This window comes from Meleagris gallopavo, chromosome 10, assembly GCF_905368555.1.
Source record: "Meleagris gallopavo chromosome 10, MGAL_WU_HG_1.1, whole genome shotgun sequence".
Lineage (NCBI taxonomy): Eukaryota > Metazoa > Chordata > Aves > Galliformes > Phasianidae > Meleagris > Meleagris gallopavo.
Window position 1 is genome coordinate 13,661,048 of NC_139413.1, and position 16,044 is coordinate 13,677,091.

Here is a 16,044-nt window from a genome sequence, read left to right on the forward strand (position 1 = left end):
TCTCCGCTTTAACGGACATCTCAGGCGGCTGCTGAGAGAAGCGCAACGCATTACATCCAGGAGCTCTTCGCTCTTAGGCTTGCGCCTGTAACGGAATCTCGCACCGAACCCTCTCTCCTCCCGCGCTCTGCGGGTAACGGCCCCGCCCCACACGGCCCCTCAAGGGAGCGCGGCCGCTTCCCCCCTCGACCGCCTCGCGCGGCCGCCGGCGCACGTGGCGCGCAGCAGACTCGTGCTTCGGCCGGGGCCCCTCACACCTCCGCGTGGCGGCACCGCGGCGGCCACCGCCGGCCGGGAGCGCTGCCGGCCGCTCCCGCTCCCGACGGCAGAGCTGCGTGCTGCCGGCCCGCGGGACCCGCCGGGAGCGGCAGGAAGCGCATCTGGATACGGGCCGGTTCTGCGCTTCGCGGAACAAAGCCGCTTGCATGTGCTTTCCTCGCACGTGTGAGAGAGCCGGCGCTGCAGGGCCGTTCCGACGCCCATGACGCGGCCATCCTTCCAGACGCGCCGCGCTGAGCAGCCGCTGCCCTGCCGTCGCAAACGGGTGCCGCTGCCCGCAGCTCTCGCAGCGCTGTGACGCGGCGCTGGCCGAGGCTGCCCGGCGCGCAGGGTGCGTGAGCCGGTTCGTGCCGTCCCGCAGCCCGGCCAGAACCGTGAGCGCTAACAGTAATTACCGTTACGATTTCCGTTGCCCTCATCGCACACAGCGCGGGCGCTGCCCCACCAGACACCGAGCGCCCGGTCTCCCTGCGGACCCCTCGGGGCAGCGCCCGCCCCGCCGCGGCCCGCTCTCAGCAGCGCGGTGTGCCGCCGCGCTCGGCCTGGCTGGTTTCGGAGCGCGGGTCGGTGTGAAACCCCGACTCGCTCCCGCGGGGCAGCGGTACGGCCCGGGGTGCTCGGGCGGAGCCCAGAACCGCCGCGGGCCAACGGCGGCCGTAGCCGGGAGCCCCGACGCCCGCGACCTTTCGGGAGCCGCTGCCCGGCCGGCCGCCTGGCTCCGTCCGCGTTTGCCATCGCCTTCCGATCGCTGTCAGGAGACGGCAGGCTCCGGGCGGGGCGGCGGGGGGATCTCGCCTACCCCTTCCATATTTAACCATTACCTAAAGCCGAGGGGAAATGAGCAAACCTCCAGGCTTGGGGCTTTAGGTATTTTCAGCGCCGTTGGGCGTATTTATCCCGAAAGAGTTTTCCACAACAAGCTATTTCTGCTCTAGGGGAGGTCTCGGCGTCCCGGGCCCATCACGCGGCGCGGGGCGCCTTCCCGCAGCCGGGCTGAGGGGAGGGAGCGGCCGGCCCGGCCCGGCCCGCCGGCGAGCCGTGTGGTGAATCTGCGAGCGGTGCGGAAGTCAGAGGGGATCCAATAATAGTGCAGATAGATGCGTGCAAGTGCCGCAGCGCAGCCCAGAGCGACGAGGCGCACGATCCCAGGGCGGCACCTCGGTGGCACCGCAGCGAGCCCCGCGCAGCGGGATACTGCAGGGAAAACGGGGAGAGGAGGGCAGCGGGGCTCTTCTGCGGGGCTTCGCCTTTTTCTTTTTTTTTATTTCGATGCAGAAGCTCCTAACGCTCAGGAAGTGGAATTTGTGGTTTAGGGGGCCGAGCTCTGAAGGAGCACAGACAGAAAAAAAAAAAAACGAAAAAAAAACGCAAAAAGCAAGCGAAGCAGCACCGCTCCTCAAAGGGAGGCTAAATTTACCGTCACCCAACGTGCGGGCTGCAGCCCCGGCTGCCACCCGGCGCCCCTCGTCCTCCGCATGGGTAAGCGAGTGAGCGTGCCGCTCCGCCCGCATCAGGGGCAGCGCCTCTCCTCAGGCCGCGGCCTCGCGCCCCCACACGCCGGCCGTTGGCGGGCGCGGCTACGCGATGCCCTCGGGCCGAGGCGGGGGCGGAGGCGGGGGCAGGTGCGGCGGCGGAGCGGCGGCCCGCGCTAGGGCCGGGGCTCCCGCCTTCTCTCGGGGCCCGGCTCCAGCCCGGCCGGCTCGGGCCTCGGGCGGCGGCGGCCTGCGGTGCACGACGGCTTTTGGAGGGAAAAGCGCCGCGTCCAGATGGAGCCCACAGCGGCCTCCGCCGTCGGGGGCAGCGCGGCACGCCGCACGCCGCCACCAGTCGCCCCTCGCTCGAGGCTGAGGCGAGGCGCGGGCCGGCCCGGGCGGCGGCGCTCCGAGCAGTGCCCGGGGGGGCGGTGCCTGGCGGCGGCGCGGGCCGGCCCCGCGGGGGTGGGCGCTGCGTTCGTGCCGGGCTGCTCCGCTCCGTTCGGGCGAACCTGGGGCGGCTCGAGGGAGCGGTGACGGGAGCCCCCGGAGTTCCCGAAAAGAACCGAACGGCCGCGATCTGACGGGCTTCTAGCGGTGACAGGTGCAGCGAGGGCGGCCGAGGCCGGGCTGGGCCCTCCGCTGCCGCCCGGGAGCGGCCGCGCACCGCTCGCTCCTCGCGGCGCCCGCGGGAGGTTTTCTCACCTCGCCCTCTCCCCGCCCCGGCTTTCGGTGCCCACAGCTGCACGCTGCCGTGCCAACAGCTGCGGCGCGCTGGGAGGTTCCGTTGTGTTCGTTTTCGCGTTATCGTGACGGCAGAGTGAATCTGTTCCTCCGACGGTACGGCTCCTGCCCGCCCTCAGGCTAAAGCCGTCGCCCCGCAGCGATTCCCCCCGTGCCCCCCGTGCCGCCCCCCCGCGATCTCCGTGCGGTGCGCGGCCGCAGCCGTTGCCCGCTCCGCCGTCGGGGCCGCCTTCCCCGACCGGCTTCCCCGACCAGGCGGCCCCGGGGGCGGCGGGAGGCAAAAAACCCCGCTCCGGGCATCCCGGGGTTGGGCGGGGGGGGACGGGGGACGCGGCCACCTGCGCGCCGCCCCCAACGAGCGGCCCCTCCTGGCCCGCGGCCCCGGCCCTCAGCGGCGGTTCGGCGCCTCCCCGCAGGTCGCCTCCCCGCCGCCGCCCCGCGGGAGACTCGGAGGTGAAGCTCGCCGCGCCCGGCGCTCGGAGACGGAGGGCGGCCGAGGCAGAACCCCACCATGCCGAGGTCCTTCCTAGTGAAGAGCAAGAAGGCGCACAGCTACCACCAGCCCCGCTCCGCCGACGAGGACTACAGCCTGCGGCTGGAGACGGTGCTGGCCCAGATCTGCGCAGGTAGGAGCTCGCCCTTAGAGGGGCGGCCCCGGAGCCCAGCAGCGGGCGCAGGGCAGGCGGGGAGGGGGTGGCCGGCCGGGCCCCGCTGAGCTCCTCTCGCCTCCCGTTCCCCGCAGACAAGATCCCCGAGGGCGCGGGGCTGTGCCGCACCGTCCTTCCCGACCCGGAGCCATCGCAGGGGCGCTTCTCCCCGGAGTCCCACCTCACCGAGGCTGCCGATGGCACCTCCGAGTCGTCGCCCAGCTGCGAAGGCAGCATCTGCGACAGGGTGTCCGAGTTCGGAGATTTCTGGAGACCGCCCTCGCCCTCCGTCTCGCCAGGTAGGAGCGGGGCAGCAGTGCCCAGCGGGCTCCGGCAGCGCTCCCGTGTCCGCGCCCTCCGGCCGCCGTCTAAAACGAGTGGAAGGACAGATTTGCCTTTTCCCACTCGTTTTCGTGTTGTCTCTCTCGGGTTGCTTTTCCAGCCGGGCTCCCCCGGCTAAGGGAGCCGTATGTTATGGTCAGGCGGTATGGGAGTTGTATTATTATTGTCATTTCTTTTTCATTAATTGCTGAAGGCAGACGGTTATGTTTTAAAGGTCTTGGCGTTTTCTTACAGGGTCCTGGTACCTGGCCTTAGTTGATAAATGTATTTTAAGACAGTAAACGTATCTACTTGGCTATTTTTTTACCTGTAGTGAACAGCGGAAACTCTGTGTTTTGGACTGCCTGCTCGATGTTTTCCCAAACTCCCTTTGAGGCTATTTCTTGTCTATAAAAAGAAAAGGATCTCTCCTGCTTTTCTTTTCCCTTTTCTTTTCCCTTTTCTTTTCCCTTTTCTTTTCCCTTTTCTTTTCCCTTTTCTTTTCCCTTTTCTTTTCCCTTTTCTTTTCCCTTTTCTTTTCCCTTTTCTTTTCCCTTTTCTTTTCCCTTTTCTTTTCCCTTTTCTTTTCCCTTTTCTTTTCCCTTTTCTTTTCCCTTTTCTTTTCCCTTTTCTTTTTCCCTTTTCTTTTCCCTTTTCTTTTCCCTTTTCTTTTCCCTTTTCCTTTCCAAAACTACATTCATAAAACAACCAGATGAAACTAATGACAGTCAGATTTAAACACCCCAGATCCAGGAAACTCACATTTATGGCTGCAGCGCCTGTCTCTAGCTCCCTTGTCCTGCCTTTGATGTGGTTGGAGCAGTGGGAGATGCTGTCCCCAGCCTGGCATGAATACTTATCTCATTTAAAAATACCACGTTGTCATTTTATAACAAAAATATGTATATACAAAACCTACTTTTTATTGCCTGGGTTAAAAAATGACAGCTGAAAAAAGAACAATTTCTATCTTAGCAAAGGAAAAATTGTCTCAGCTTTTCAAAATGACAGCAGACGCCTGCAAACGAATATTTGGTCTTATTTCCCCACTGATTTTCCAACTTCATTTTATAGCGTCCTTGCATATCAACAGCTGATTGTAATGATGGGGACTTGCATTTCTAAAGCTCACCAGTCCCTTAAAAACGCTTCATTTGAACATTCCCTGAAAGAATGCTGATGAGTGTTGTTACAGCTACAGAACAGTTTAGGTCCGTGCAAATGACCTAAGGCAGGAATACAGCAGTCTCTCTTTTGCTATTATTTCTTCTCAAAGCATAGTGCTGTATAATTTTTATTCTTACAAATTGTTCTCCTCATTCCCCAAATAATACCGTTTTCACAAGATATCTAAAAGGCAGATATAAAACGAGCAGCTATTTACCAGGGCTGCTCTGCCTTTGCCTTCTCCCCACTCATTTCTTCCCTGCCGACCATCCGGTTACCTGGGAAAGGTATCTGCAAAATGACAGTAGCATTCCCAGATCAAGATTTTTCAGAGGAGGGGCACAGTCCTGGAACTGTTTGATTCCATTCACATGGGATAACTGAAGGTTCGGGACTCCCTGTCCTGGCATGAAAAAGCTTCATTAAACTAACCTCGGTGCATTGAGAGAGGTGCTGTCAAGTATCAAGGCACCAGCAGGAGGGTTAAATAGGTGGGCTTCCTTTCACAACTTTCCCAAATCCCTGCCGTCCAGCTGCCTTGTCAGATTCGGCGTGAAACTGGAATTTGTGCCTAGGTCACTTCTGCGAGATGTGCTGGTGAGATGCTGGATTTTTGAGATTGTGTTTGTCTGTGTGTTTCTGTGCTTCTATAGGCAGGTCAGCTGAGAAATGATGTTTGTAAATCATGCATAGGGCAGGTGCAGTGAGTAGTACCGTTGCCTGCTTGTCCCCAGGAGTGAATGCGGATGCTTTGTTGTCCAACAAAAGACAGTCTTCAGATCTCTTTGGATGCGGTGCTGCCAGTGCAGGAGGGCTGGCACAGACACAATGCAGTACCTCTTTATAGGGTTAGCATTCTACATACATTGACTGCATCAGTGCTGATCACTGTGTTATTTAACCTCACTTTCTACATAGGCCTGTAATCACATGTGTTTTCATATACAGAAGGTGCCCGATAACTCTGTGCAGCAGTACAAAGGTATTGCTTGATGAATCTCTTGGTGCTATAGTCTCGGAGGGACTTTTATTGGATGTAACAGAGCTGTCACTCAGGAATCATGGTGATTTTTCTTTTATGGAAGAGGACACTTGAATCAATTCCCAGTCATTTCAGGTAGAGTTCGTCTTGTCATCCAATAAGGAGTGCTGATGTTTCTTCTCCCAGGGGCTACACGGAACTGCTAAGAATGGAGAGGAGGAAGAGTCTGTCTTTCTTTACCATTCACCCTCTGGAGGGCTGGATGCTGTGGAGCAGAGGAGAGGCAGAGATACCAGTGTCTTTTGCTGTGTAGTGTGACACAGAAGGTTTGATGTTGGATGTGGGGCTTGGATGCCTTGAGCTTGCCCTTGGAAAGTATAGCATGAGTGGCTCTCCTGCATTTGTGTCTACAAGGTCTTTAAACCATGTGAGGTGATGGAAGGAACACTGCACGTAAACTGACATGTGGTGCAGTGTTTACCGTGTTCAGTGTTGCCAACTCCAAGGGCACAAAAATTAGGTCAGAGTCAGTCTTTTGTCCCCCACCCCTCAATGGACTGGCTTAGAAATCAAAATTGTAAGAAATGCCTTATGGATATTCCATTCTAGTGTTGAAATATTTAGCGTTTATTTTTTCATATTTTTTCTTTACGGTCTGGCCTAGTAATTGATTTTAAGGGGAAAAAAGTAGTTACAAGAGCTAGAAAACAAAAGGAAAGCCGTGCGATGAAATCATGCAGTTTCAAGAGCTGGAGCTTTAAGATAGTTTTGAATCTTGCGATAAAATCGTGAGACATGACAACACTGAAACTGGTTGCAAAGACACAAGATAGATGATGTGATGCTGACCACAACTTTGCAGTCAGTGCAGAACAGGAAAAATCATGCTTAGCACCATGTCAGCTAATTTGATTTCATCTCTCTGTTCAAATGTCCCAGTTGATACGTGTGCTTATATTCCCAACTGAAATAATAGTATTTTAATAGAAAAATCTGAGTCTGTAAACATATGAAGCTACATAAAAGAAATAAGAATTAAAAACTTGATTTCTGATGTATTTTCACACTTTTCTATAATCCTCAGTGGTCATTTGTCTGCCTGAATGGGTAGCCTAATGCTTCCTGCCTCTCTTCCCTATCCCACTCCTGGTTGTCTTCTTTTGCTGAAGGCTCATAAAGCTGTGGAATCTGTGAAGCTGGCAGGAATGAGAAAAATCAAATAATTGTGAGCGTACACGTTTTTGGGTAAGGGAAGCTATTCCACTAAACAAAGTGCTAGGGGGTGCCAATATTTCTGTGAAGGCATCAGCGTTTCAACAGTTAATTTATTAATGCTTTTTTTTAGTTCGCTACTGTATTTGTCCAGTGGAGACATTTGATTCTCCTAGCTCTGCTGCCTTTTGTGAGGAAGAGTGAAAGTAGCACACCGTGGACATAAGTTACCACCTCTGGCAGCCACAGTTGGGATCTGATACCTCATATTCCCTGCATAACTGTGTTTTCTCCATACCCTGAGCATTCGTGCCTTCATACACTGATCTCTGAGGCTGTTTTCTTGTCATTACATCAGTCTCTGCTAAAGCAAGTGGGATAGATCTTATGCCTATCCCCTTGGTCAGATGCTGTTGCCAAAGGTGAGGCTGTTACAGACAGCTGAAGTCACCTGAGCTTGTCTTGGTGGAAGATAGCTTTGATTATGGCTGATAGGAAAATCTCTTTGTCCTTCAATTTTTAATGCAGTCTCTCCCAACGATTTTCATAATGCATTTATGAACTCAGTATTTTCAGTGGACTCAGTGTCTTTATTCCGAGAAATCTGAAAGAACCATGATTTTATTTCAGACGATTTTAATTATTTTTTTTTCCCCTGAAAAAGTGAGGCATGAAATTCAAGCATTTCAGAAGCTGTTTTCTATTTTGATTATTCTTTTGCCAATAACAGGCAGTTATGGCACGAAGTTGAGAGACTGGATTTGAGCATTGCATTGTGCAATGAACAATTTTTAGTTCTATTGTGCAGGTGTACATCTCAGCACGTTTGCTTCTTCTGGCACCTCCATAATGTCATTTCTGGGTGAGTGTGACCTGCATTAAACTTAAATATTTGGACTGTCAGCTTTGATGCTCAGCTTGGGATATAGTAAGTATACTTTTCTGAGGAGCAACAGATAAAACCAAAGGAAGTTGCAGGCAGAGTTGTTTAGTATCTCAACAGTCAGATCAGTATGTATGCACCTGGGCACCCAAAGATGGAGGTGGTTGCTTTGAATTATTTGATTGGGGTAGCAGGTGAGGAGTTAGCAGTGGATGCACCGACCCTACTGAACAATATAAAATGTATAAAAAACAGTTTAGGCTCTTGCACAAACCTGGGTACTGGGCCAATTCTGCCTCATGATGGTGGCTGGACTGTAAAAGTACACTAATTCCCATGGCCTTGTGTTTCCACAGCCTCAGAGCAATCTGTGTGTCCATCCCTGGATGAAGCACCTCCCTTCTCAGTGCCCTTCAAACCATACACATGGAGCAGCCTGGGAGGCTCTGAGCTGAGGCACCTCGTGCAAAGCTACCGGCCCTGCCCAACGCTGGAGCGAACTTCAGCCTTGAGGCTCTTCTGCGAGCGGGGCTCTGAGCCCACCCTCTATGGTGCAGAGTGTAGCTCTTCCCTTGGACTTTATGGTGATTTTGGCTCCCCAGGCCCAGGGCTGTTTGAGCGGCCTCCAGCAGCAGCACCCGGACTCTATACTGAGACACAGACTGGGCTGCAGCAGGAGAAAGGACCTGGTGGCCTCAAAGTGGAGACGGACCTCTTGTGCCGCCCTTTGCTCATTAGTGCTGGCTCTTACAAGTGTGTCAAGTGCAGCAAGGTAGAGACCCCTTTCTCCCACGCTGGTTATGACTGTTCCCCAGCCCCTTTTCCCTAGCTGACCTGACCCTGCCTGCTCTCTCCCTTTCAGGTCTTCTCCACACCACATGGCCTCGAGGTACACGTGCGCCGTTCACACAGTGGCACAAGGCCTTTTGCCTGTGACATGTGTGGCAAGACCTTCGGCCACGCAGTCAGCCTGGAGCAGCACAAGGCCGTGCACTCACAGGTGAGAGCAGGGCAGACTGCCAGATGAAGGTGGGAAGGCCAGAGCCAGCTGCTTGCTTCAGCAGGCACCGGGAGGGCCATGAAGGCAATGACAGAGCACTAGGTGGATGTTTAAACTGAGAGGAAGAAAGCATAGTAGGGCTGCAGGGTGCAGCTGTGGGTGAAGAGTATGATGGTAGGCAGAGTAAAGGGTGGGCAGCTAGCAGGCAAAGGAAGAATAGGAACAAGTTGACAAATCACAGAATACTGACTTTGTTTCCATTCTCCTGACTTTGTGTGTATCTGTATTAAGCAATGGGCTCTTTTGGCACTCCAGAAGTAACAGATAATAAATAATAAATTTTCGTTCTCTGAGCTGGAAACTGTGAGGAGGGTGTGGACTTTGTTAACGACTAAAGCAAGTCACTGTGCTTTCTTCAGACACAGCTCTCTTCATTTTTTCTCCTCCCTCTCCACCAAAGAAATGAATCTTCCCTTGTTGGTAGTCATTGTGTCCATGCAGGGAACATCTGAAAGACCAGTCAGGTATAGAGCACGGAATTCATCCGTCTCGACGCCCTCTGAGTCACACACCAAAAGAATATGGTAGTTAATTTTGGTAGGAGTATTTGTAACATTTTCCATCTGCTGATATTGTTCCACATTTCCCCTTCACCCACCCACTTAACCTGGCAAATCTTCCTTCCTCAGATTGGGTTTGGGAGGATAGAATTACAACAGTGTTTGTTTGCTGTCTTATTTACAGTTGCATGAGCGTGCATCAGCAGAGCGCACAATGAAGAGAAATATCTCATCGCCCATTAAGTAATGTTGAAAAGAGCAGTACTGCAAATTAAATCCAAGGAGTGGAGAAAATTTCTGGGAGTGTGCATAAAAAGCCAAATAAGGTGCCTATATTAAGCATAGCAGGAAGAGGAAGGTGTAATGGGAGTTAAATAAAAAGACGATCTGTGGTGGAAGAAAGTGATGGGGAGGTTTGTGATAGGGAAAGGAGACACAGCAGTCTTAATGCATTTAGTTAATTTGTCGAAGCAGTAAGCCAAAAAGCTCTTTTCCCCAGGTGCTCTAGGTACCTTTCACTTCATTATAATGAAAGTAGAAATATGCAGTTAGTCGTTAGGCTTCCAGCACAAATCAACATGCCACAGAAATTTCCCCAGAGAGCCACACAGACCTCAGCACCCACTTTCCTGTGTAGAGTGCACTTTGAACAGTGCTGCAGCTGCTGCTCTTCCCAGCGGAATGATCATGGGTCCATGTTGAAATGTGCAGGCAGTGGGAAAGGGTTCATTATCTTTTTCATTATGCAACACTGTCATGCTTGTTTTAGCATCTCCTCAGGCCAGCTTTCTGGAGATGCAGAAGCACTTTCTAAGGCAGAAGGGGCAACACTGATGTGCTGCTGGCCAGATAGTTGCTGTGGGTTCTCTGGCATAGCGTAATGCGGGTGTGTTTGGGCTCCTCTTTCTGCAGGAACGCAGCTTCGATTGTAAGATCTGTGGAAAGAGTTTTAAGAGATCTTCCACTCTGTCCACCCACCTGCTTATCCACTCAGACACCCGGCCCTATCCCTGCCAGTACTGTGGGAAGCGGTTCCACCAGAAATCTGATATGAAGAAACACACCTTCATTCATACAGGTATGCCTTACAGCTGTTGCTGTTCAGCCTCAACTATGGGGACAGGTCTCTGAAGTGGCCTCTCTGCAGCAGTCTGTTCCTCTTCAGTTGGAACAGCATATGTACCTCCCTGTGCTTCTCATAGCCCTGCTGTGGTTCACGCTATCTGAGCTCTTCTTGTGCAAATGATGGTGATTTGAATGTGGTTTCATGAACAGCAGCTGCAAAATAACCCAAATCCTCGCAATCCAATCTGTGTTCCCTTAATAGGATCTACCGATGTTTATTTAAACAGCTTTTGTGTAAGATGATTTGTAGAGTATTATATTCTTGTGGCCTTGATTTACAGCTGAGGTCCCTGGAAAATGATAGGTGAATTTGACTGCAGCATCTCTTTATACAGGATCTACCAATTTACAATAGAAGCAAGACTCCTCCTCTAGGTCAAACAGTAAACTGGCGGTCCCAGGGTCCAAATCTTAGTCTAAATATTTGTTCAGAGATTGATTGTCTGCACTTCCACCCGGACTTTCTGAGAAAGGACTGCAGCCTGATACAGAATGGAAAGAGAGGTGCAGAGTTCTCAAGTTTCACTGTTAGTAATAAACATGGAAACTAATAAAGAGCAGGTGAATCACAAAAGGAAATTGTTTTAAAAATATTGTTCAGTGAGAAGGCAGGTTTATCAGAGATCTGTAAAAGTAAATTTTACTTTACATACCTTCACCACATTCATTTAAGGTAGAGGGAGATGAATGATGTGAGACACGGAAACATTTCTAGGCACAAAATAATAGCTGTAGTGGCCTAGCCCAAGGTTTGGATGACCAAAATCATGGTTCCTGAGAGTGGAATATTAGCAGATATCAAGAGTGAAATATTGAAGTGGTAAATATGTAGAAAGATGACATCATATGTAGTGCTGCTTGGTTGTGATTTTTCTAGATCACAAGCAGTGAACAATAGTACCCAGAAAGATTCTCCAGAAGATTACTGCTGAATGAAAATGAAGTATTTAGGAAGTAGAAAGTATTTCCATAGTAACTTTTTCAAATGAGATTTCAAGCAAATTCTAAATGGGCCAAAATGTTCTTTGGATTATTATTCTGAGGTCACAAACTGTCTCTGGGCTGTTAATTGATAATATAGAACCAGAACCTTAACTGAGTTAGGGAAAATTTCATATGCAGCATCCACTTGCAAAATGTGCTGGAGGCTCAGTTCACACAGATTTTACTTTTCTAAGAATCTGATTTTCAAAAGTACAAAGAGTGCTTGTTGCTCCAGCTGAAGTTGGCAGGCTTCACAGGTGCAAAGCCATTCTGAAAATCAGGCTTGGTTTTGTGGTTAGGGTTCCTTTTTTTCCGTTATTTGATAGTAAACAGTATGGAAATGCACTGAGATCCTGCTCCTATGGAGACCAGTTTAGTTGTGCCACTGACCTCTCCGTGAGAGAAATTCACAGGCTGGATTTACTCCCATTTCCATTATTTGCCAGGAGGAGAACTTCAGGACTCGCTTGGAGAGACTGCTAGCATTTCAGAGTGAGGACTAGAGAGAAGAGCAGATCACTGTGTGAACCCTGCCCTTCAGGTTCACTCAAGGGCCTCATCCTTCTTTGCAGGCAGGCCACAGCTCACTGGTTTTGGCTTAGCAGCATCCATCAATCTATTTCACTTGCACCTAAGTTGATGCCATAATTGATGTCAGACAGTCATCACAAGCTGGGGTCTTTCCAGTAATTCCTGATGTTTCTAGATTAAATTAAAAAAAAAAAAGCAATTTAAATCACACAGAGGCTGTGCAGCCAAATATCAATGTGTTCACAAGCTGTGATGTCCTCGGAGCACTATTTGCTTCAAGCTGCTCCCAGGACTGTACTGGGGCAATGCAAGTACAGCCAGATCTGTGCCTCCTAAGCCACGGTGCAGGCACAGCTGATTACTCAAGGCAGCCAACTGCATGATTTTAGTAAGAATGGCTTTTTTTGTAATCACGTATGAATCACTTCAGTTAGCTCTGAAGCCCAGAATGCATTTCCTATCTGCTCTGACCCTGAGTGTGCAGCATGTTACCCCTTTCACACCTTCTTTAACACCTTTTGCTTGCAGGTGAGAAACCTCACAAGTGTCAGGTGTGTGGAAAAGCCTTTAGTCAGAGCTCTAACCTCATTACTCACAGTCGCAAACACACAGGATTCAAGCCGTTTGGCTGTGATCTGTGTGGCAAAGGCTTCCAAAGAAAGGTGGATTTACGGAGACACCGGGAGACACAGCATGGCCTCAAATGAGTCCTGCAATGCAGAAAGCACCTACAACACTAGGAGAACAAACTCCCTTGGCTTCCCCGCTGGACCTGAGCCCTGTCTGTATAACAGACCCTGGCATTACCTTTCTGACCAGGAGCTTGGAGAGGAAAGAAGAGGACAGGGCCATGCATTGGCAGCTCAACCTACATGACTATGAGAATGGAAATTAAAGGTTGGGGTTTCTATTTCTTGTCCTCTGTTTCTGAAATAACACTGGAAAATAAGCCTTTTAGATACAAAGCTTTTACTCTGAAGATGGATAAGCTACCAAATACCTGTAAGCTGGAAAGTATTTCTCCCATGGCGAAGATAAAAATCCTAATGTTTTCAATAGCTTGAATTACTGTGCACGGATATGTGGGTATAACAGTGTTTACATGGTACTCACAGAGAGTAGTCAGTAAATGGCACAGGCAGTGCTTGCCTTGGTTGAGTTTCAGTGCTGAAAGGATTCACTCTTGGTTTCCTGTCAGGAAAGCCTAGAGGATCTGGACTGAAGTGTGCAGTTTGACATCTGGCTATTTTTTAAGCTGAGGCACCAGCTTGGGCCTGCTTCTGCTCTCACTTATTCCGGTGTAAATTAGGAGTTGTATTGACAGTTAGGAGGGAGACCCCTTTTACCTCCCAAAGCTATCTCTGTCACTAAGCAAGGCCTGGCTGTGTGTTTTTGAGGCTTGTGGAGTTATGTCTTGCTACATCTACTGATGAAAAGAAAGTTTATGAAAGACAACTGGAAAAGCCAAAGCACAGAGTTATGCCTTATAACTAGAAACCCACCTAAGGACTGGTCCTGACTGAGAGCAGGGGTGTTGGGAAAGCAAAGACTTTCGATCCAGAAAAATTGTTGGCTTCTGCACTCAGTCTTGTTATAAATAACTGGAAAATAGCTACTCAATTGTGTCCTTTGCATATTTGTTTTTGTTCTCTTTTTTAAGTTTTTAAAGGGAGACTCACCTGAGGTGGGCAGGAATCAGTGTAAAAGAGTAATTCACTGAATTTGCCTTAAATTACCCTGCATGTACCTCAGTTTAAAAAAAATAAAATGCTGTTTTTACTTTGTTAACAGGTTTGTAAATGTCCTACTTAGATTTTATGGAGTGTCTTAATGTTTATTAGTATGTATTTATTGGAACAATGTTTTAAATTAATAAACTATTGAAGATCATCCAGAGTGATCTTTGTTTAATGTGTGACTTCAACATATTTGTGAATGTCAGCTGTTATGGATACACCTCATCTAGTGATGGTCAGGGATATGGCATTCAAACAGGAAATGAAGGAACAACGTAATTTGCACAACATATTTTGCAGAAGAGCTCTCATGATTAAAGAACACCAGTGTCCTGCTTATGAATCCAGGTCCACCGATTTCAGTTAATCACTTAGCAATTTTGAAGGCTGGAGTATCCTATGGAATGTCACCATGAATCAGTTTAGTGGGAGAACAGCTGTTTTAAGTGTATACATTTGAAATGTAGATTGCCAGAAGACCCTGCTCAGCGCAGGAGGAATTTGGATATCCTCTGAGATAAAATGTCTGTGCCAGGAGTTTTCAGGGACACCTGAAGACCAGGTGCATCACTTACACGGTGTCATGGTTTTATGATTCTTGTTATTGGTGGTCTGAATGAAGTCTCGCCCCCACTGTGTGCTGCTGTGTTGGACATGTTAGAACCCCTACATGAACTGGAATCAGAAGCCAGGATGGACGTGGAATTGCCTTTTGTCTGCCTGCCCATTAGCAGGGCTTGCTGCACCTGGCACTGCAGCTCTTGCAAAAGAGAAGCAGGAGGAAGATGGAGGCTCCCCGTGCCCTTTTACCAGCAGAACTCTTTAGGAGTGCACATCACTTTGTATCTATTTCTGATTTTGCTTATGCCTTTATTTTGGACAAAGCCTTGTTAGACGTGGACAGGACCGCAGGCTAATAAGTGGTTGCAGGGTTAGCGTTGCTTTCTTCCTCTTTAACAGGAGGAACATTTCTTTCAGTCACACGAGGACGTGGAGCAGCGCGTGGCAGGGCCGTGCACCTGCTCGGCGGCAGCCAGGTATGGCAGAGCTCCGCAGGCGCGCTGTGAAGGCGGCAGCGCGGAAGAAAGCGCTCCCGCCGGGCTGCGTGTCGCGCGCCGCCGCTGCCCGCCGCCCTGAGGGCCGAGGCGCGGCGCTGCCCGCCGCAACCGCAGCGGCCGTCGCGGGAGCTGTGGTGCGGGCTCCGGGGGAGCCGCCGGCTGTTCTCAGCCCGTTTAAGCCCGCTTCGTGGCGTTCGTCAACGCAGAAGGTCGGCGTAGGAAACGAAGTGGGTGCTTGGAGAGGCCCGGTGGTGTCCCGGGCCTTGCCCTGCCCTGCCCTGCCCTGCCCTGCCCGCAGGAGGCTTCGCGGAGCGGCTCGCTGCCCGGCGCAGGTAGGCCGAGGCTGAGCCCGGAGCGCTCCGCGTTTCTCTCACGGGAATGCCGTTGCCGTGCTCGAGTGCCGGCCGGACGTACGGGGCGCTTCCTCGGTCCTCGGGAGTTCCTGCCCGGCCTCCGCCAGCGGGCAGCGTCGCTCCGCAGGCCTGAGCAGCCTCCGTTACCAGCGCTCGACTTCAAAAATACGATAGCGTGGTGACTGCCCCAGCAAAGCGTCTCATTTTCAAATGGGATAACTCGTGTTGTGTGAGCCTCGCACAAGTGCGCTGGCGGGCGCTGGGCCGTCGGGCGGCAGCGCCGTGTGCTGAGGATGTGGTTGACGTGCCCGGGTTGTCCTTCCACGAAGGGAAGTTTCTGGGAAGAAAGGCATCTGGAGGCTATTTTACTGGCCTAAGGCTGCCTTCCTTTGGCGTGTCCGGACCCGCTGAGCCGCGGGCCCGAGCCCCTGCTGAGCAGCGGTGTGTGGGAGCAGGCGTCGTGCCGCTCCCAGAGTGCGTGGGGCCGCTGCACTGCTGGCTGCTGGAGCTGCCTGGGAAGCGGCCGGCTTGAAGTTGACTGCTTGAAATGAGTGGGGTGGAAAAACCTCTATCTGTGGGGAATCAGAACAGGCTACTGAGAGGCCGTAGTGCAAGTCTAAAGATTGGAAATATCTCTCTCGGTGTTATTACTGCGTGCCATTAAAAATACATTGTGCATATTACATGACTCATTATTCATGAAGCAGGTTCCATACCTTTTGTCTGCCAGAGTAACAGTAGAAAGGGTAAGGGGAGACACTGGAGCACACCTTTGTTTCTTTCTGTAAATTTTTAATAACACCTCTAGCTAACCAGTTGGTGAAGCTCAGTTCCTGCATAAAAGTGGAAAGGCAGAGCTATCTGCAGGATGACTAAGCCTTTCAGAAGCTAATTTGAGCTTGTGTTCATCCACACCAACAATGATTGAATTACCTATCAAATGTGCCGAGCTATCAGGATTCAGGGCATTGAAAAATGAGGTGAATTTAT

The 16,044-nt window shown here is 51.2% G+C and overlaps 1 protein-coding gene across 3 annotated transcripts; it reads left to right on the forward strand.

Annotated features, from left to right (window-relative positions):
• Positions 1-1,312: 1,312 nt before the first annotated feature.
• On the forward strand, positions 1,313-13,797 carry GFI1 (growth factor independent 1 transcriptional repressor). 3 transcript variants are annotated; one of them, XM_085231818.1, is made up of 7 exons: positions 1,313-1,758; positions 2,912-3,121; positions 3,238-3,441; positions 8,064-8,479; positions 8,570-8,707; positions 10,180-10,345; positions 12,436-13,797. In XM_085231818.1, the coding sequence occupies exons 2-7, from the start codon at positions 3,007-3,009 to the stop codon at positions 12,612-12,614; spliced, it is 1,218 nt and encodes a 405-aa protein (XP_085087944.1). In that variant the 5' UTR covers positions 1,313-1,758; positions 2,912-3,006; the 3' UTR covers positions 12,615-13,797. The 3 variants fall into 3 exon arrangements, with proteins under 3 accessions (XP_085087944.1, XP_085087945.1, XP_085087943.1); XM_085231819.1 differs by lacking the exon at positions 1,313-1,758 and adding an exon at positions 2,247-2,355; XM_085231817.1 differs by lacking the exon at positions 1,313-1,758 and adding an exon at positions 2,464-2,591.
• Positions 13,798-16,044: the final 2,247 nt, after the last annotated feature.